The sequence below is a fragment of the Halichondria panicea genome, chromosome 1, assembly GCF_963675165.1.
Source record: "Halichondria panicea chromosome 1, odHalPani1.1, whole genome shotgun sequence".
Taxonomy (NCBI): domain Eukaryota; kingdom Metazoa; phylum Porifera; class Demospongiae; order Suberitida; family Halichondriidae; genus Halichondria; species Halichondria panicea.
Window position 1 is genome coordinate 188,156 of NC_087377.1, and position 19,345 is coordinate 207,500.

General features: G+C 42.2%; 3 protein-coding genes and 4 long non-coding RNA genes across 8 annotated transcripts in view; 3 read left to right on the plus strand and 4 right to left on the minus strand.

Annotated features, from left to right (window-relative positions):
• Positions 1-1,166: 1,166 nt before the first annotated feature.
• Positions 1,167-4,671, plus strand: LOC135348884 (uncharacterized). The gene is made up of 2 exons (XR_010398819.1): positions 1,167-1,200; positions 4,420-4,671. It is a non-coding gene; the product is annotated as an uncharacterized LOC135348884 (long non-coding RNA).
• Positions 4,672-7,465: 2,794 nt separating this feature from the next.
• On the plus strand, positions 7,466-12,580 carry LOC135343055 (uncharacterized). The gene is made up of 7 exons (XM_064540005.1): positions 7,466-7,668; positions 8,204-8,677; positions 10,910-11,847; positions 11,893-12,031; positions 12,100-12,263; positions 12,310-12,389; positions 12,442-12,580. The coding sequence occupies exons 3-7, from the start codon at positions 10,951-10,953 to the stop codon at positions 12,578-12,580; spliced, it is 1,419 nt and encodes a 472-aa protein (XP_064396075.1). The 5' UTR covers positions 7,466-7,668; positions 8,204-8,677; positions 10,910-10,950.
• Positions 8,917-10,911, minus strand: LOC135347097 (kinase suppressor of Ras A-like). Its single transcript, XM_064545006.1, has 2 exons — positions 10,570-10,911; positions 8,917-10,525 (listed from the first exon to the last, which is right to left on the minus strand). The coding sequence occupies exons 1-2, from the start codon at positions 10,734-10,736 to the stop codon at positions 9,601-9,603; spliced, it is 1,092 nt and encodes a 363-aa protein (XP_064401076.1). The 5' UTR covers positions 10,737-10,911; the 3' UTR covers positions 8,917-9,600.
• Positions 12,581-12,719: 139 nt separating the features above from the next.
• On the minus strand, positions 12,720-13,623 carry LOC135348130 (uncharacterized). The gene is made up of 2 exons (XR_010398667.1): positions 13,309-13,623; positions 12,720-12,885 (listed from the first exon to the last, which is right to left on the minus strand). It is a non-coding gene; the product is annotated as an uncharacterized LOC135348130 (long non-coding RNA).
• On the plus strand, positions 12,786-13,313 carry LOC135348774 (uncharacterized). Its single transcript, XR_010398814.1, has 3 exons — positions 12,786-12,927; positions 12,995-13,063; positions 13,122-13,313. It is a non-coding gene; the product is annotated as an uncharacterized LOC135348774 (long non-coding RNA).
• A 661-nt stretch (positions 13,624-14,284) lies between the features above and the next one.
• LOC135345989 (uncharacterized) overlaps positions 14,285-19,345 on the minus strand; it is a 12,623-nt gene continuing 7,562 nt past the window's right edge. For both annotated transcript variants that reach the window (XM_064543562.1, XM_064543486.1), the window contains 7 exons: positions 17,265-19,345; positions 16,899-17,142; positions 16,687-16,808; positions 16,234-16,389; positions 16,082-16,133; positions 15,830-15,942; positions 14,285-14,610 (listed from right to left, as the gene is read on the minus strand). The exon at positions 17,265-19,345 is cut by the window's right edge and continues 552 nt beyond it. In XM_064543562.1, the coding sequence (XP_064399632.1) occupies positions 14,422-14,610; positions 15,830-15,942; positions 16,082-16,133; positions 16,234-16,389; positions 16,687-16,808; positions 16,899-17,142; positions 17,265-19,345 (2,957 nt within the window). In that variant the 3' untranslated portion in view covers positions 14,285-14,421. The remainder of the gene's footprint in view (positions 14,611-15,829; positions 15,943-16,081; positions 16,134-16,233; positions 16,390-16,686; positions 16,809-16,898; positions 17,143-17,264) is intronic.
• LOC135348512 (uncharacterized) lies at positions 15,022-15,823 on the minus strand. The gene is made up of 2 exons (XR_010398781.1): positions 15,340-15,823; positions 15,022-15,203 (listed from the first exon to the last, which is right to left on the minus strand). It is a non-coding gene; the product is annotated as an uncharacterized LOC135348512 (long non-coding RNA).

Here is a 19,345-nt window from a genome sequence, read left to right on the forward strand (position 1 = left end):
GGATAGAGCTATTGGATGATACTTTATAGTCTAATAAAGGTAGCGCTCACCTTTCTCCTGAGTTAGAGTGTTGGTCCATTTGTGTCCAGTGCACCATGCTAGCTAGTAGAACCACTCCAATGGATGTGCTCTCAGAGTATTAGAACTGTAATGAATGCACCACATGGCCAGTGGGTAATGATCGTCAAACCATTAGACAAAATATGTTTCATTTTGTAGATTTGATAAACCTTTACCAGACACGCTCACACACAAGATGGAGACGGCTGGTGAGGAAAAGCGTTCACTTGTCCTTCCCTCTAGGAGCTTCCATATGGCTGGATATCGGGTGGATACTCCTCCAAAAGACCAGCAGCAATGGATCACAAGGCAAAGAGCAGCGCAGCGAGTACAAGTGAGTGGCTAGTCATGATCAAAAGTGGATCACCTAGTATAGTGTATAGGCTGCTTTAGATGACTGGCATTCAATATCTGCTAATAGATATCATTACTAGTGATCAAACTATACAGCCTCTGTGACAAATGCATCCATTGCTACACATTTGTTGATCCGTTACTTCATTGCGTACAGTGATGGAGAGCACGAGAGGGGCGGAGTCAGTGACAAGTTGCTATGACAACATATGATGGAGGAGTTACAAGGTGACACTGTGGAGTTTGCGTACAACCCATTGGACGTCTTGCAGTGCAAATAAAGGAACACAATTAAGAAATAGTGAGTACTGCCGCGTGCAGAGTGTGACTCTTTCCCCCACTAGAACTGTGATCTGAGCATGTCATGTGATAGGCCTTGTCTAGAGCTACAGAATGCATCTCTTAGTTTTTATATTGATTGCTTTTTAGTGAAGTTCTGATCTCCTGAAAGTTGCTTAAATTGTACATTTTATGGGGAAAGCGTTGTGTTAAATCAGGCCTAAGTTTGAGAGCCCCATAACTTGTGTCAGTCTCCAAGATAATGTGTGTATTTAGTAGTGCTACAAGACTGTACATACACTATCAATTATTGCAGCTCAAGTTGATTTGAAGAAATAAAAATGTTTAAGATAATAATTGTTATGGTGGAATTATCTACTAGTGAGTGAGTGGTCTGATTGTTCTCTCACTTGTTAGATTCGTGAGGGTCAGTTGTTCACTCTGTTGGATGCTGATGATGATCCAGCCATTGGACGTCAGATAAAAATACAATCGACCTAAGAAACAGTGAGTACTGCCGCGTGCAGAGTGTGACTCTTTCCCTGACCAAACTTTGATCTCTCTTTCCCTGACCAAACTTTGATCTGAGCATATTCATGTAATAGGCCTTATCTAACAGTGCTTGGAATAGTTATTCGCTGTACTCCCCCCTAGTGTTTACGTTCCCGTGGGTGGGTTCAATTCACTAGCAATAGTTTTGCGTTCCCATGAGTGGGTTCAATTCACTAGCAATAGTTTTGCGTTCCCGTGGGTGGGTTCAATTCACTAGCAATAGTTTTAAGTTCTCGTGAGTGGTCACTAGCAATAGTTTTGCGTTCCCATGAGTGGGTTCAATTCACTAGCAATAGTTTTGCATTCCCGTGGGTGGGTTCAATTCACAAGCAATAGTTTTAAGTTCTCGTGAGTGGTCACTAGCAATAGTTTTGCGTTCCCGTGGGTGGGTTCAATTCACTAGCAATAGTTTTGCGTTCCCGTGGGTGGGTTCAATTCACTAGCAATAGTTTTAAGTTCCTGTGAGTGGTCACTAGCAATAGTTTTGCGTTCCCGTGGGTGGGTTCAATTCACTAGCAATAGTTTTGCGTTCCCGTGAGTGGGTTCAATTCACTATCAATAGTTTTGCGTTCCCGTGAGTGGGTTCAATTCACTAGCAATAGTTTTACGTTCCCGTGAGTGGGTTCAATTCACTAGCAATAGTTTTACGTTCCCGTGAGTGGGTTCAATTCACTAGCAATAGTTTTAAGTTCTCGTGAGTGGTCACTAGCAATAGTTTTGCGTTCCCGTGGGTGGGTTCAATTCACTAGCAATAGTTTAGGTTCAATTCACTAGCAATAGTTTTGCGTTCCCGTGAGTGGGTTCAATTCACTAGCAATAGTTTTGCGTTCCCGTGGGTGGGTTCAATTCACTAGCAATAGTTTTGCGTTCCCGTGGGTGGGTTCAATTCACTAGCAATAGTTTTGCGTTCCCGTGGGTGGGTTCAATTCACTAGCAATAGTTTTGCGTTCCCGTGGGTGGGTTTAATTCACCAGCAATAGTTTTGCGTTCCCGTGGGTGGGTTCAATTCACCAGCAATAGTTTTGCGTTCCCGTGAGTGGGTTCAATTCACTAGCAATAGTTTTTCGTTCCCTTGAGTGGGTTCAATTCACCAGCAATAGTTTTGCGTTCCCGTGGGTGGGTTTAATTCACCAGCAATAGTTTTGCGTTCCCGTGGGTGGGTTCAATTCACTAGCAATAGTTTTGCGTTCCCGTGAGTGGGTTCAATTCACCAGCAATAGTTTTGCGTTCCCGTGGGTGGGTTCAATTCACCAGCAATAGTTTTGCGTTCCCGTGGGTGGGTTCAATTCACTAGCAATAGTTTTGCGTTCCCGTGGGTGGGTTCAATTCACTAGCAATAGTTTTGCGTTCCCGTGGGTGGGTTCAATTCACCAGCAATAGTTTTGCGTTCCCGTGGGTGGGTTCAATTCACCAGCAATAGTTTTGCGTTTCCGTGGGTGGGTTCAATTCACCAGCAATAGTTTTGCGTTCCCGTGGGTGGGTTCAATTCACCAGCAATAGTTTTGCGTTCCCGTGGGTGGGTTCAATTCACCAGCAATAGTTTTGCGTTCCCGTGGGTGGGTTCAATTCACCAACAATAGTTTTGCGTTCCCGTGGGTGGGTTCAATTCACCAGCAATAGTTTTGCGTTCCCGTGAGTGGGTTCAATTCACGAGCAATAGTTTTGCGTTCCCGTGAGTGGGTTCAATTCGCTAGCAATAGTTTTACGTTCCCGTGGGTGGATTCAATTCACTAGCAATAGTTTCAAGTTTCCGTGAGTGGGTTCAATTCACTAGCAATAATTTTGCGTTCCCGTCAGTGGGTTCAATTCACTAGCAATAGTTTTGCGTTCCCGTGAGTGGGTTCAATTCACTAGCAATAGTTTTAAGTTCCCGTGAGTGGTCACTAGCAATAGTTTTGCGTTCCCATGAGTGGGTTCAATTCACTAGCAATAGTTTTACGTTCCCGTGAGTGGGTTCAATTCACTAGCAATAGTTTTACGTGTTTTGTAGTTTGTGCTTTTTGCGCTGTACTCCCCCCTTGCATGTGTGACTGTGTTTTGTAGTTTGTGCTTTTTGCGCTGTACTCCCCCCTTGCATGTGTGACTGTGTTTTGTAGTTTGTGCTTTTTGCGCTGTACTCCCCCCTTGCATGTGTGACTGTGTTTTGTAGTTTGTGTGCTTTTTGCGCTGTACTCCCCCCTTGCATGTGTGACTGTGTTTAGTCACTAGCAATAGTTTTACGTTCCCATGAGTGGAGGTTCAATAATTCACAACAGCTGCATTGTACCTCCTTGTTTTGTGTTTTTTATGCAAGTGCACTAAATGCGCCAGCGAAAGCTTAGGTTTTCTGAATGCTTAGAAACAGACCTTTCAAATGATACCATATTTATTTGATATTTGCCAATTTAGTCCCCATGGTCTGAGGTCTAAAAATAACAAATTCAGGGCCCGGATGAAATATTGGATTGAAACACATCATTTGAAATGTATTTTTCTAAGCTTTCGGAATATTATAAAATTTTTGACATGGATCAACTGTTATGGCTGTTGAAAGACCCACCTTCCGTTTAATTCGTGAATCTTTCGGCTGTCATAACTTAAATTCTGTGGATCGAAAGTCAAAAATGTTATGGTTTTCTGAATGCTTAGAAACAGACCTTTTAAATGGTACGGGTGGGTTGGGGTTAGGCTCCCGTGAGTGGACTGAATGCGCCAGCAAAAGTCTTAGGCTCCCGCGAGTTGGCTGAATGCGCCACGAAAATAACCCCACGAAAATTACCCGCTATATATACGATAGTTGGATGTTTTTTATGCGCTGTACTCCCCCCTTGTGTTGTATTTTTTATGTGAGTGCGCTAAATGCGCCAGCGAAAGTCTTAGGCTCTCGCGAGTTGGCTGAATGCACCAGCAAAAGTCTTAGGCTCTCGCAAGTTGGGCTGAATGCGCTAGCGAACGTCTTAGGCTCTCGCGAGAGGGCTGAATGCACCACGAAAATGACCCGCTACACGATAGTTGGAATAGTTAGTATTTTTTATGCACTGTACTCCCCCCTTGCATGTGTGACTGTGTTTTGGGTTAGTTAGTGTTCACTTCTCTATAATTACATACATGCATTAATTTGGGTGACAATTTGTGGGACATTATGATCATTGACGTGTACAATAAATGATGTATATATACTGTGTGTGTGTGCAGGACTGAACACCAGCCCCCGGCATGTATCATGAGGGACGCTGTACAGAGATGTTAGGGCAAGTTCCTTTAATTAGATCGAGATATTGTAATTATTTCCTTCTTCCAGGTTGTCGGTCGCTAAATGTGCTTATAGTTGCCATGGAGATGGAGATGGTAATTGACTGAAGTCATGTACCTACCTCTCGATAGAAGGAAACAAGGATTTGTCAATAATTATAGTACTGTGATAAATAAATGTTTTGTCAACTTCGATTCTCTAAGATCATAATTATTCACAACTATAATTATACTATTGTTCTTGTTCTTACAAAACTTTAAATTATGTTACGTTGTTTCATATTAATTATATATTGAGTACAGCAGCCATTCAGTGTTAGGTAGTGCCAGACCATCAAACCATCACCTTGTCCATCCATATATACACAACCATCAACCTACACAGAGAGCATAATTATATGAGAGACTTGCCACACAACATAGCTAGCTACTCATCTGTGTGTATGCTGTTACAGTGGCTCCTCCACACACAATCAACCTACACAGAGAGCATAATTATGAGAACCTACACAGAGAGCATAATTATGAGAGACTTGTCACACAACATAGCTAGCTACTTATCTGTGTGTATGCTGTTACAGTGGCTCCTCCACAACTGTCAACCTACACAGAGAGCATGAGAGACTTGTCACACAACATAGCTAGCTACTTATCTGTGTGTATGCTGTTACAGCGGGACAACCATCAACCTACACAGAGAGCATGAGAGATACTGTACACAATGGAGCTACTTATCTTTTGCTGTGAAGAAACAGCGACCTACACACCATTGAAGCCAGCCATACTTATCTTGAGTGTCTCCATAGCTGCACACAAGACAATCTACACACACACACTCACCACTAATAAATGATAGTAGTGGGCGTTGAGATCTGAGCCCCTCCCCCACATCTCCAGTCAAGCCCTGCCCCCTTTCGTATCTGCAATACATTATACAGTGATGAGGTTAGTAATCCTCCCTGGGTCCCAGAGCAGCATGGCTTGTCTGTACCTGGGGGAGAGAGGAGACACAAAAGCAGTGAGAGAATGAAACACTAGTACAGTGGCTATAGTAGGAGGAGCTGTGTGTGTGTGCATTGTGGCTGCAAGAGAACAAGCAAATGCATGGTTACATTGAGAGCAGCAGTTCAAACAAAACCATCCACTCCACACAATACAATACCAGCCAATCACCACCACAGCTGACAACTATCAGCCTAGTATTATCAATACACACACAATACATAATTATAATACCAGACAACAAAATTACACCCATAGCTGTTTGTGCTGTGCAGAGAAGAGATGAGAAATTGCCACAACAACAAATCAATTCAACGGCGAACACCACCAATTAATTCAGATCATTATTATAATCATAATACCAGACCAGGAATGAATGCACTTCTGACCAGACAAATCATTATAATCAAATCACACATCATCACCAAACCAGACTGTGCAGAAGAAACAAAATTTCCCAACCCCACAACAACCAATCAAATCAACCACAAGAGGACCACCACCAGTAGTTTCCTTGCCCAAGGGACTAGTACAATAAGGGCATAATAAACTAAAGGGACCCTGTGACTGTGAGTACCATTAACTGAGCACAGAGGTAATCAACCAGAATGTGTGGGATGGTTTAACAACAGTAGACTCACAGAGACAACACCTCCTTGCTTTTGAAGCCCTTGTCGACTCCAGTTGCAACAAGCCTGGCATGCAAGGCTTGCACAAGTGCTCAAAACTACTCTTCACTAATCCAGTCAAAGGCTACAGTTCCCTTGGCACACCTAAAGTTTGGTTAAAGCCTGAACTTACCAATTCCATGTGCATGCAGTAGCACCGAGTTAAGATCCTAAAAAAGCCGTCATAACAGATTAGTATAAGCCAAGAAGCAGCTAGCAGTTGTCTAACTATAAATTATTATAGCTAGCTATTCTAATGATCCTAGCTAACTAACTATTGGAACTTATAACGAGATCTTAACACTCCCAATTATGGCAGGATCCTGTGCTGCTTTCCCTTTAGGCAGGTACTAACAGCAGAGTGCTCCCTCAATAGACTGGAATGCCATGAGTAATCCATCATTGCACCCTGAAGGCTGGTTTTGACAACGGTTTCAAGAACAAGAAGATGCTGTCCTGTGACCCGGCTATTGAAGAACCTTCCACATACATTCTGATTGATTACTTCAGTGCTACGGACACCACCCCCCCCAACCACCAAAAGGTTCAAGGCCATGCAGATAATATACTCTTAGCCATGCGTATTTAAAACAGTACATAAAAAGCGTTGTCGACACGAGTTTAGCCATTCATACATGCATTCAACGTGCGCTTTGCTGGCAAGTATGTATCTATTAAGCTGCATGACCTACACACCTCACAGTCAAGAAGGGGCCACCACACTCAGCAAACAAAGCAACACCAATACACTCAAAGGCCAGAGACTGAACAATCGAATCAATAGCTGCAACAAGATACACACACACCACATGAAACAAGCTACACACAAGATGAACATGCAACAAGATACACACAAGATGAACATGCAGACGTATAGTTTCAACTTACAAATGACTCCTGCAGCCTGCACTGCTTCCGATGATCCAGCTCTATGTTTCCATGGCTGGATAATGCTCGCGATGGTTCTGCAACACAGTAAAAGGCTCGCGCTGTTTCTGCAACACAGCCTGGTGAAATGCTCACGATGTTCTGCAACACAGTGGAAAGCTCGCGCTGTTTCTGCAACACAGTGGATGGTTCTCGATGTTTTTGTAACACAGTGGAAGGCTGCAAAAAAATCAAGTCAATAGCAATCAATAAAACATGACCAAATAGACAACTACAATGCTCCAAAAGGCTTCCTAGCCTAACATTCCTGCAAACATGCGAGCTACAAGCTTCAAAGGAACTGAGCTTCTGGAACTGGATCTGAGAATATTCCAGGCCATTGACGTCAGAGTCTCCAAGGAGATGCCATGGAGACAACATGGAGGACCGCAGGAGTACTACATTGCCAGCAATTGCCATTGTATTTTGGACATTATTGTTCTAGCATCCTGTCTAAATATTTGTTCTATTTATATGAAAATTCAAATATTACTCAATCATTTTAACTACTGCGGAAATAAATGCTACTATAGACTATTGTAGTGCGTGCGCAAGATCTTCGCTGAACTAGCTACGTTCACTGCACTGGTGCTTGGTGAGTAATATTATTGTTTACCTGTTGGTTGAGCTCATGTAGACTTCTGTGGTAGATTCTATCCTGTGGCAGATCTCTCTAGTCACTGTTACAGGCCGGTACAAGTAATAACAAAATACTGAGCATGCAGTACTGCCAGCTCAGTATTTTGTTATTACTTTTACCGGCCTGTAACAGTGACTAGAGAGATCTACCACAGTAAATAATTATATAGAACAGTACAGTATAGTAGTGAGTTCTCAGTCATATTCTTCTCAGTCCTGTTCTAGTTACAACACTTTTACTAAATTAAATTTAACTTTCTTTCTTGGCTCTTTGTTGTCCGCTTCTTTTGTGCTTTCTTCTTTTGTTTTTTTGGCTCTAAATCCTAGCAACGTGTAGTCTGGGTTTAAAACTTCTGACACCTGGACATCGTATGTTTGGCTGAGCCTCACAACTTTCTTTAAATAGTTCTGGGCCTTTTTCTGAGACCCCATCGGAAAATAATGTGCTCCAGTATCATCTGCTGTTGTAAAATAAAATTGTTTTCCCTCAGTTCCCATCTTTACTAGCGACCCAATAGGAAAGGAGTTCCTGTGGTGCCTGATCTCTCGTAAGTCGGAGTCGATGTAGTACGGGTACGGGTGGAAGTGGCAGCAATTTCCCATGACTCAATTCTTTCTCTGTTCTTTTTTGTATAGTAATTTACTGATTCACATGACAGTAATAGCATGCAATCAATGGTAGTAAAGTGTGTCAAATGAATAGAGATAAAATCTTTATGGTCACTAATTATTAATCTTCCAGCAGACCTGTTCATGCAGATCGACCTGTTATGGACTCGTCAAAGAGGCAACGACCTGAGAAAGGATACTATTCCTACCTCCATAATGTAAGCTCGGCTGACATGGACTTATCTAGCATGCGGGAAGCACGAGATGTGAGAACCACTCTGAGCTGTAAGTCTGATGACAGTCTGCCAGAAGGGGTCTTCCTTGTTGAGAGGATAATTCATCATCGACTAACTAAGGTACGTAACATTTTATGATATATAGCCCTATACGATTGATTCTATTTCTAGGGGAAAACGGAGTATTTGGTAAAGTGGGCTGGTTACTCATTGGAACAGTCTTCATGGGTCGCTAAGGAAGATGTGACTGTCTCTACTATCCAGTAAGATTATTAAGTATGGCATGGCAGTGCACTGTGTATTACTATATATCTGCACATTTCCCCCCTTTCAGATCATACAATACACCACAAGCACCACATACCGAGCTTATAAGCGACGCAACAAGAAGATTTGTTCTGTCCATTCAATGTAGTTTAAATTTAGGTACTGTAAAATCCTGTAATTTAACTATAGATTTCCGGCTAGATGTATTTCGTTACCTATTTAAAGATCGAGGAACCCAAATGACCCGCGGAAAGCTCCAACTTCAACAAACTGATTTTAACGATGAATATTTTATAGGTAGTTGGTATATTTTGTATGATAGATATGGCAATGGCTGCACAGTAGATTTTCCTATTGTAGTATGTCCTAGAATTAAGTATGGACCGAAAACATATAGAAATAGCAATGGTGAAATGTTAGAGTCACCTAGACTACTATCTGAAATTGTATGTGTAAATCTGGTGAAAAAACGTTGTTGATCATTGTTAATTGTTAATTGTTAATGCATGCATGGCCCAACCTGAGCAGCCAATACGCACTATGTGACTCATAACTAACTGCTTCAGGCCAATTCTCTACCATAATGCTTTTAATGACTCTCAAACAAATGGCTGGGTCAACACGCATCCCGACTTACACCTAACCTTGTCAGCCTTCCATTAGAGAGCACGGATTGGCCTACAATTATACATAGACTATGTCATAGTTAAAGCTAGCACCAGATTTAAACATGAACGAATGAATGTAAGACATAATTAGTCACATAGTCATAATAATTATTCAACAGTAAGAGAAATGGTTTCTAAGCTAGGACGGTCATGAGCATGATAAGAAAGACATTCCTTAATTACATGGGCAAGTTCAGTTGACTTAATTACAATGGAGTTCATCTTCTTCATTATTCTACCTAATGAGTATATATCGCTCTGTGTGCTCTGTAAAACAAGCCCATCGCGGAGGTCTGGAGCTACTTGAGTGTGTTCTTTTATGTAAATAACTTTCTGTTCCTCGGTCAGGCAGTACTTCTTAGCATGCTTTTCTTTACATGCCTTTCCAAAATCCACAATACATGGCCGGATACATTCTAACAAAGTAGTCCCTAATACTACGTTGTCTACTTTAAGATCATTGTGAAGAATACTCAGCTTGTGCATGTATGATAGACCATCACAAATTTGGATCAGTATTTGCATCCATGTCTTAGGGCTTAATTTAATTTCGTTAGTCGAATACAAGGCAGAATATAATGAAACTTGTTGCTGCTTCACGCTTACATTAGACATTACTAAAGCTCTCCTGGTGGAACAAATACCAAAACAGTGTGGTATATAAGGGCTGGAATTTAATGTAAGTAATATACTGGCTTCATGCCTAATCGATTCGATTGAGGAGTCGGAAGTAAATGTTTTGACACAGACGTCAAAACACTCTTTAAAAATCATACGAGAGCATGTTCCAAACCGACCATTTCCTATATGAACATCACCACCCCCATCTGCTAAACATTTCTCACTTATCTCTGGAACTACAGTAACTCCTCGCATAATATCAGCATTCGTACACATTCTTGGAGTTGCCTTGGGTAGACTGATTGCACTCGTCTTCATGGCTGCTGTTAGCAACTTTAGTGGTCGTTGGTGACTGCAGGATGTTCCCAGAGTTCCTGTCCGTAATTGCTTAGCTCGATACACGTTGAGTTCCCTGTATGAACAATATTATTTACTGGCTGTTAATCAGCAACTTACAGTTTATAATCTATTGCCTTCTTCTTCCAATTCTGAACATTTTTCTCGGCACATTCAAGGCTCTTCTTCTCCATACACAGCTGCTTGCCAATTTTGTCAACTCTAGCTTTTCGATTGAGCCTCTTGAGCTTGGATCTTGAGAATGTCTCTTTCTGCTGGTCAGCCATTTTGTAATAAGTCTAAGAGAGCCAGAGGTCGCAAAATACCCGCCATAATGCATCTGAGAAGTGTTATCATGCTATTGAATGAGTACTGTGGTTAATTTAGTGGGTGATAACACCGCAGCCTATTCACCCACCCACTCATATTGACATGGCTAATTAATTTTGTTACATAACAGCTCAAGGGACCTTTTGTTCCATTATCCCGGGCCTCCTAGCTATGGCAGTAAACAAGCAGTCCAGAAGAGCAGAGAGCCTGTCCATCACCATCTCAAATTCAGCAAAGAAGTACTCTGACTTCAGCCACACAGAACCACAAGTACAGCCAAACTTCTCTCTCTCTATTCCTATCGAGTTGCTGCATCATTGGTACATGAACAAGAAGGCAGAAGAGACATTCATTAGCTTAGTTAATAGCATGGTAACAATAGTTAAACTAGCACAAAGCGATCGTCTGGAGAAAAGGCTTGCAGAACAAGCTAGCAAGGTAGCAAGAAAGATACGGGGGCTAAAAGGAAGAAGGAGGTATGCCGTACTTGCTGGAGAATACAACCTCTTCGTGCTTGATGGAGAAGCAGAATCGTATTCTGAAATTGAGCAGCAACTATCCACTGAATCTCCACAGCCAACAACAATCCCCGAAACAAGTAGACCTACCACAGCACACATCAACAAAGGCAAAAAAGTTCACGAGGTATCACCACGACAGGTAAAACGAAAGCTAGCACACTGTAAGAGCTCTGCAGAGCAAGCGCTTTGGTTTTGTGAATCATTCGGTCTTCAGCCAGAATCTTTAGAGCTACGCAAACAGACAGGATCTCCCATCAAATTCAATTTTTTATCTAGCCCATCTCACAAGCCACAACATCAAACGCCAGCTCTTTCACCAAACGATTCTGCGAGGGTACAGCAAGCTCTTTATGTACTTGACAGGTTTGCTGTGAGTGACGAAGCTTATCATGAATTGAGCGTCGCATCTGATTTACCACCACTGTACCGAATCAAGGATGCTCGCCTCTCAATTAACAACTCTCTCGACATCCGACATCTCGAAGGTCCTTATCCTGGTGCTTATAGACCACCGAAAGCTGCAATCCAGGAAGAGCTAGCTAAGATCGTAAGTAAAGAAGAAATTATACACTATTATTATGGATTATTTTAGGTTCATTCAGGGAAAGCTATCACCCAACCAGTAAAAGTAAAACTCAGTGGTGACGGAGCCAGATTCACAAGATCATCCAATATCATACTTCTCTCATTTGCATTTCCAGAAATTCAAGACAATGTTTTATCAGGCATGGGTAAGCTTAACAATAAAAATATTAAACGAGAAAGTGGTAAAAATATTTTTATATTGACATTCATACAGGCAATCATACTTTTGCTGGCCTAAAAGCCGAAGAGTCGTATGAAACAATTAGTTCAGGACTATCTGAGGTATTGAAGGAGTTGAACGACATCATTTCACACCCACTACTCACTGTTGATGAAACAGAGTACCGCCTTGAGTTTTTCCTGGGTAGTGATTACAAGGTGAGAATGTATAGTTAATTACTGACTATAAAAATTGCATTATTAGTTTCTTTTACTGAGTATGGGCCTCAACAAAGCAACCTCTATGTACGCTTGTGTCTGGTGTACCATCAAGAAGGATGAAAGGTATATCTATAATTATTATGCTTAAACCTAGCTTCCCCATTTGCCGCTATAGGTGGGATATGTCAAAGGATAGGGCTGACTACACCGTAACAAATGCAAGAACATTGAGTTCCCTACAAGCAAAAGGCGCACTTCCCAGCAGTAAACCAGCAAGTGTACGACTAGGATCAATTACAACACCACTATACTGAACATAGAGCCAGACCATGTAATACCCGATGAGCTACACCTACTCCTACGTATAGCTGACGTTTTAACAAGAAATCTCATTCTAGAGATAGTGGCATCTGCTAAACAAGACAGACAAGGAAACGCACATATACTCACTCACCTACAAACACTACAGACGATCGTTAAAGACTGTGGTATCACGTTCAGGGTATGGGAAGCAAGGGGTCCAGATGGCAAAGCTTCTGGACATTACGAATGGACATCACTGCAGGGGAACGACACCAAGAAGTTTCTGGAACGTCTCCCAGTGAGGTTTGCTGACCTACTGAAGGAAGAAATTCAAGCTAAAATGGCCCAACTTTGGACAGTGAGTACTAATTAAATTTCCCTTCGCATTTTCCAAACATAATTATTTATATGGTCTGGCTCTATAGGAATTTCTCTCTTTGTATAAGATGGTTTCTAGCTGGACTCCACCTCCCAGTGAAGTGGTTGAGCAAAAGGTATAGTGTTAGTTTACTAGTAGGGAGAACCATTGTATCTTATAATCTATCATGATAGGCGAAAGACTGGATAAGGCTTTTCTTGAGCTTGAAGCACAAGTGTCAAGGGTTTCAGGAAAAGAATATTACGCCCTATATGCACACACTGGTCTTTCATTTCCCTTACTTTATTTCAAAATACGGAAATGTCAAGATGTTTAGTGGACAAGGTGAGTTCGAGTGTAAAGAAATAACATTTTAATCACCTTTTTCTCTAGGGGTGGAGAAAAATAATGATGACGCCAAGAGACACTACTTCTCCAGTAATCTGCATGACCCAGTGGGGGAGGTTCTGAAAGCTGAAGCGAGAATAGACGAGACATCACAATTTAAGCGAAAGAAACGAAAGTACATACGAAAAACTCCATTAGATTTAGTAGACATGAACAAACAGCCACGACTTGACTCTGAATCATGATTAATTCTACCCAACATAATAATATAGTATACTATAATTATATCCTGATAGATTGTAGACATTTACTATCTTAATACACACAAGTAAATGACTGCTAGCCTATACTTACTTGCAACCATATACTCACTTTACATTGCTGGTACATTGCGATTAATGGGGAATTCCCCAAATTAGTGGCTCTACGCAGCTCTTAGGTATGTGTAGATAATGCGATACGTCATTGATAATTGTGGATTTTTTGACAAAACTGGACACATTTTGGAACCGCTTAGTCCACTTTATATCGAGCAGCAGCCGCTTTAAGCAGCAGAGTAGGCCTTATATTTTTGCTGGCAATCGGCAAAAATGAAAATAATTATATGTGTAAGAATGCCGCAAATCAAACACAAAAATACAAAATAATCAAATTTTACAATAGAATACACGAGACAATATAATTTATTGTGGGTACATTGCAAAATCTATATCCCAGTGAATACTCATACGCATGCGCAGTGTGCCATTATGCAGCAGCCCCTCCCCTTTTATCCATTATCTTGCAGAAGCTTGAAGACCTTTTCAGCTATCATACTAGCCTCGATCCTAGGCCGAATTTTCGCTTTTATAACGGCTAGGCAAACAACTAACAGTTATAAAAGCAAAAACTCGGCCTGGATAGAGGCTAGCTATCATGCATGCTGCCATTAATGTATAAAATCAACCTGAATAACTACTTAGAAACTGCCATGGCAATTGTATATGGTTTTATATAATTATAACGCTGATGCACTGCATTATTATTATTATGCACAAATCTTAGCAAGAGTGGGAACCAGCAAAACAAAGCATAAAAATTAATTAGTTGTTTCTGATCAATAAAAGATGTACGAGTCACTATCATGATATGGAGTCAGTGGAGCTGTTACTGTGAAGCTAGCTTGGTTAGTTTAGACTCCATCTGTTGGGCAATGTCTCCACGACTAATGACAGGAGACTTGAGTGCATGGATGAGTGCTCCTAGTGTGGGGGCGGGGGTGGATCCTGTCAACCATTGCTCCAGTAGTTTAGTGAAACAGTCATCACACTCATTCGGACAGTCCCTCTTGATGGCCTGTGTGTGTGTGTGTGTGTGGGTGTGTGTGTGTGTGGGTGGGTGTACATGTGAACTACTAATTTCACTACTACAGCTATAGAGTCACTGACACCACAGGCATGCACACAGAGGATTATAGGAATGAGGATAATTATTGCTATAGGCTAATAATAATAAATGGGTTTGCACATGCAGGCTAATTATGACAATCACTGACACCACTGCTTGCTGGCACATTCCTTAACCCTTTCCCGGCTTTAATTAAAACAAAATAATACAGAATAAATACATGTTTTTCTTTAAAAATCCATATCGTATGAACCATACATTGAAATCACTCGTAACTATTTCCTACAGGTAGCCCAGACCCCGGGGGTACCATGACATCATCATCGTTACCTAGCAACTGACCACCCCCAACTAATTAGCGATTGTTTACAAACATTCACAATTATGTACACAAACAATATTATACGAAGGCACAAAGTGACTATAGACACTAAGTAAGTGTTCTCAATGTTCTCACGGTGACATAGTTCGATCAGGATCTGCCGAAACTTCTCTGCGAGGTCGTATCAGCAGACGCCCTTTTCCCGGGAAACATTCTTCACCTACACACACGTTTACAAGTTCAATGATGGCTCATGATATCCACTGCTGTACTAACTAGCCTAAGCAAACCTATACTGAAGCTATCCTGAAGCTATCAGAATACAGTATGTTGTACAAATGCTACTCTAGACTTACAAGACCCAGAAACTTGGTCCAGCTCCTTCAGGCTCCTCAGACTCTTTATCTTTTAGCTTGAGGTAGCTTCCTACCTAGCTACGATCCCAGCCACTGTCCTCTCACTCTACAAGGCCATAAGCATCGATATTCTCACTGTCTAGCAGCTCTAGAACCCCACTGAGGTTGTACAACAAAGATCTTGAAGTCATCATCAAACGGTCACTTTTCTTTCGACCGTACTGCACAAAGCGTACCTCAAAGCAAGATGTTGAAAATACCACGTGAAAGAGCAGCTCAATGCGCATGTGCTGGTACCTACAGCGTGTGCATAGCTCCAACACAGTGTGCACAGCAAATTTTTGAAAAATCTCCGTCCGCTGGACGACATATGTCGTCCAAAGCCGGGAAAGGGTTAACTGATGATGCCTGACTGTATGAGCACAGGGCTATTAGTACACAGTCATCTACTGCTATACAGTGTTCAGTACACACACAGCAGAGCACTCACATCTAGTGTCCCCTCATTGACACCCAACTGCTCTCCCAGAGGACGCCATGTCCCCCTCACCTCCCAGGCAGCAGTCCTCACTACCCTCAAATGATGATCCACACTCAGTCCCTCTGGAAGGAACACACAATCATCCTAAGCAATGCCTACTAACTAAAACACACATTACTGAAGGACACTCTGTATTGTATTGATAAGATCAGCTACATCATTATTCACTGCTGTTAATTAAATCAAGATTAATGTGTTTACCACAGTCAGTGAGAGGACAAATATCAGGAGAGATGTCGCTGGTAGCTTTTGTCTGTAAAGAGAAATCAAATATTAGTTACTTGTGTTTATATAATGTATAATTATAGAACATGTTCTGTAAAGACTTGTAATAATTAAATATAGTTGCCAACCTTAATGGTTGTTGCAATGTCCCCACGAGCAATAGCGGGAGACTCTAGTGCTCTAACAAGGGAAGACCAGGAGGGGGGAGGAGAAGAGCGCTTCACCCAGTGTGTCAGCATGGCCTCAAAGCACGGCTCAACCCAGCGATAGTCCTTCTCAAGACTCTGTATCAGTACACACAGTGAAACACAGTATTAAATACTTAGTAAGAGCTCAATATTACGTTGCTATAGTAACCTGTTAAATAGGTTGGTACTTCATACAAGACCACACCAAATATGCAGAGTCAGCATTGCTAGAGATACCTCATTCTAAGAATGCTTACAATTGAAACGCTCACTATTCAACCATTAAATAACAGTAGCAGTCAATTAAATAGTGCACACACATAATTAGAATGAAGGGACTACACTGGGAGAATATACTCAAGGTGGTGGAGGTAGTCATTGTTAAGGTCTCACCTTCCTAGTTGCATAGTCAATGTCCAGTTCTATGGCCAGGCTGTACCAGTCAGAGCGTATCTCTTTGATCCCTTCCTTTACATCTGCAAACAGCTGATCAGTTTCAGAGCTGGAGGTGTCCTCTGTAACAATTCAAATATAATCACACATTGTACAGTACACACGTAACAATGTACACACAATCTGCACACATGCTCTGACATTATTCTCACCAACACTCTCTTTGAGGCAGTGGTACACGGTCAAGAAAGGCTTCTGGTTCTTGGAGATCTCACAACTGATAAAGCCTTTAAAGTGATCCTTTAACGAGGCCGCCTTGAATTCCAATTTGTGTTCATCCTCATCAATTTCAGGATCTTTCTTGCTCCACTCGAAGGTGAGGTTCTTATCCTTCAACGTTCGCTTCGTGGCAAAGGGCAGAGCCTTGAGAAAAGCATCCTTTCCCAGACTGACTTCCTGCATACAGTATACCACATGTACAATGAATGCATATGCTATTACGATACTTACAATTCGAATAAAATTAAATGCTAGTACACACAAATTATAGTGCAACACACTTTTTACAGTTTTCTTACTTTTGCAAACCAGCATTCTTGGTGAGGACTCAGAGAGACTTCACTGGTGCAGTTAAAGCAGGGATACACTCCAGGTGTGAGGACACACAGTTTCGTGGCATCTCCGTGTTTGCCACAGTAGCAGTCGAAGGCAATAATCGGAGTGAGTAGTGGACTAATGTCCTTCATCACCAACAGGAGGGTTGAGAGGACGTAGGAACAAAGGTCGTGCATCGTGTACTTTCGATTCTGTCGAATAATCCGTATCTCGTAGCTATCGACATGTGCAATCAAGGTAACAAAATGCTTGGCAGATTCGTCAATGTGAAAGGAGACGAGGTTTCTCTTTACTGAGGTATCAGTGGCAAGTTTCCAAGTCATGCCCAGAATGCCTTTGCCTTTACTCCCCCTTGAGACCAATTCACTGATCATGGCACAGAAAACTCCAATGGGAACGTATTGAGGTTTGAATGTGATCTTGATTGGAGAGGGTGTATCAATGCCAGTGGGGGGTGGTTTCGTTAGTTCCTCGCGAGATGCACACTTGAGAATAGCGGGGATGAAATACGTCGTTTCAACCTCTTTTGTGGTATGGTCCTCCTTCACTGTTGTGATCTTGGCCAAGAGGTGGGAATGCTCGAGTAGTATGAGCAGCTTCTCAACAGGAATCAACTGGTCTTTCTTCACACCCGGGTTTACATCGGAATGGCATCGAGTGATTGTTTTCAGTGAGAATTGTCCCTTGAGTATCCAATTCCTTCTCTCAGCATCATTAAACTGAATACGGCTGTCTTCAGAATGGAGCTCCAGCAGCGGATTGACAACGAGAACACTGAGGCTCTTGAATACCACTTGGGGGTTGCAAATGACAAAGTTCCCAAACCAACCATCTTTGTCCTTGATCTCTGGATGATAAATCAAAGCTCCAACGTACCGATCCAGGTACCAAACGGTGAATCGAACCTCCTTCTCTCTCATCTTCAACCCCTCCGTCCCGATACGAATGCATTCTTCCATAGACACAATGTCAAACTCTTTTCTCAGTACAACTCCAAACAAAAGCTGTTGTGGGCGAATTCGAAGCTTGGCATCTTTGAAATAGCTACGCAATAAGCCATGAAGATGTTCACGAAGAGGTTCCATATCAGAATCAGTGCCTTCGTAGTTGTCCACTGCTATGAACTTCTTGTCTTTTGGGTGAGAAAGTAAATCCTCAAACTTGCTGGTAATCTTGGTCACGGCTTCGTTTTTCTCTCTCAGCTTTTGCTCTAAATGGTCTTGGATATCTTTCTTGAAAGTGTCTGAGTTGAGGTGTTGGCTGACTGTTTGCTCAATGGCAGCGATGTCTTCTGCATTGATGTTAGCATGCTCATCACTCTTCTGTTGAGTCAAAATGTTCCGAATTGCTTTCTTTTGTTCGTGTTCTTTTTGGCTCTCGCTGGCAGTGGTGCCATTGCTCTTGCTGGCAGTGGTGCCATCGCTCTCGCTGGCAGTGGTGCCATCGCTCATGCTGGCAGTGGTGCCATCGCCATCGCTCTTGGTGGCAGTGGTGCTATCGCTCTCGCTGGCAGTCGTACTATCGCTCTTGCTGGCAGTAGTGCTATCGCTCTCGCTGGCAGTGATACTATCGCTCTTGCTGGCAGTGGTGCTATCGCTCTTGCTCGCAGTGGTGCCATCGCTATCGCTTTTGCTAGCAGTGGTACTATCGCTCTTGTAGATAGCTGAGTGACAACATTTCTCGTACAGAAGATCAACTTTGATTTGCATTGTCAGTTCATCCTTGAAAGTACCTATGAGGGTAGCAACAGGCTTAGCAGAGCCTAGATTGCCCAGTTTACTACACTGCTCTCTGTCAATATCCGAGTCAATCTTGGTATGGTGGCTGATAGCTGAGAGGATTTGAGAGAGTGTTTCTCTGCTTGTGTAAGTTGAATCATACGGTGTGATCTTGTCCTCTCCTCGTTCGTAGGAGACTTGACACATGTCATCGAGGTCTTTGTCCAGTCGAAAGAATACCAGGAAAATCCCTGCGCCTTTGCTTAGAAATGGAAACATCTCCACGAATCCAGGCTGCCCACCTATATCGACCAGATTGAGTAGGA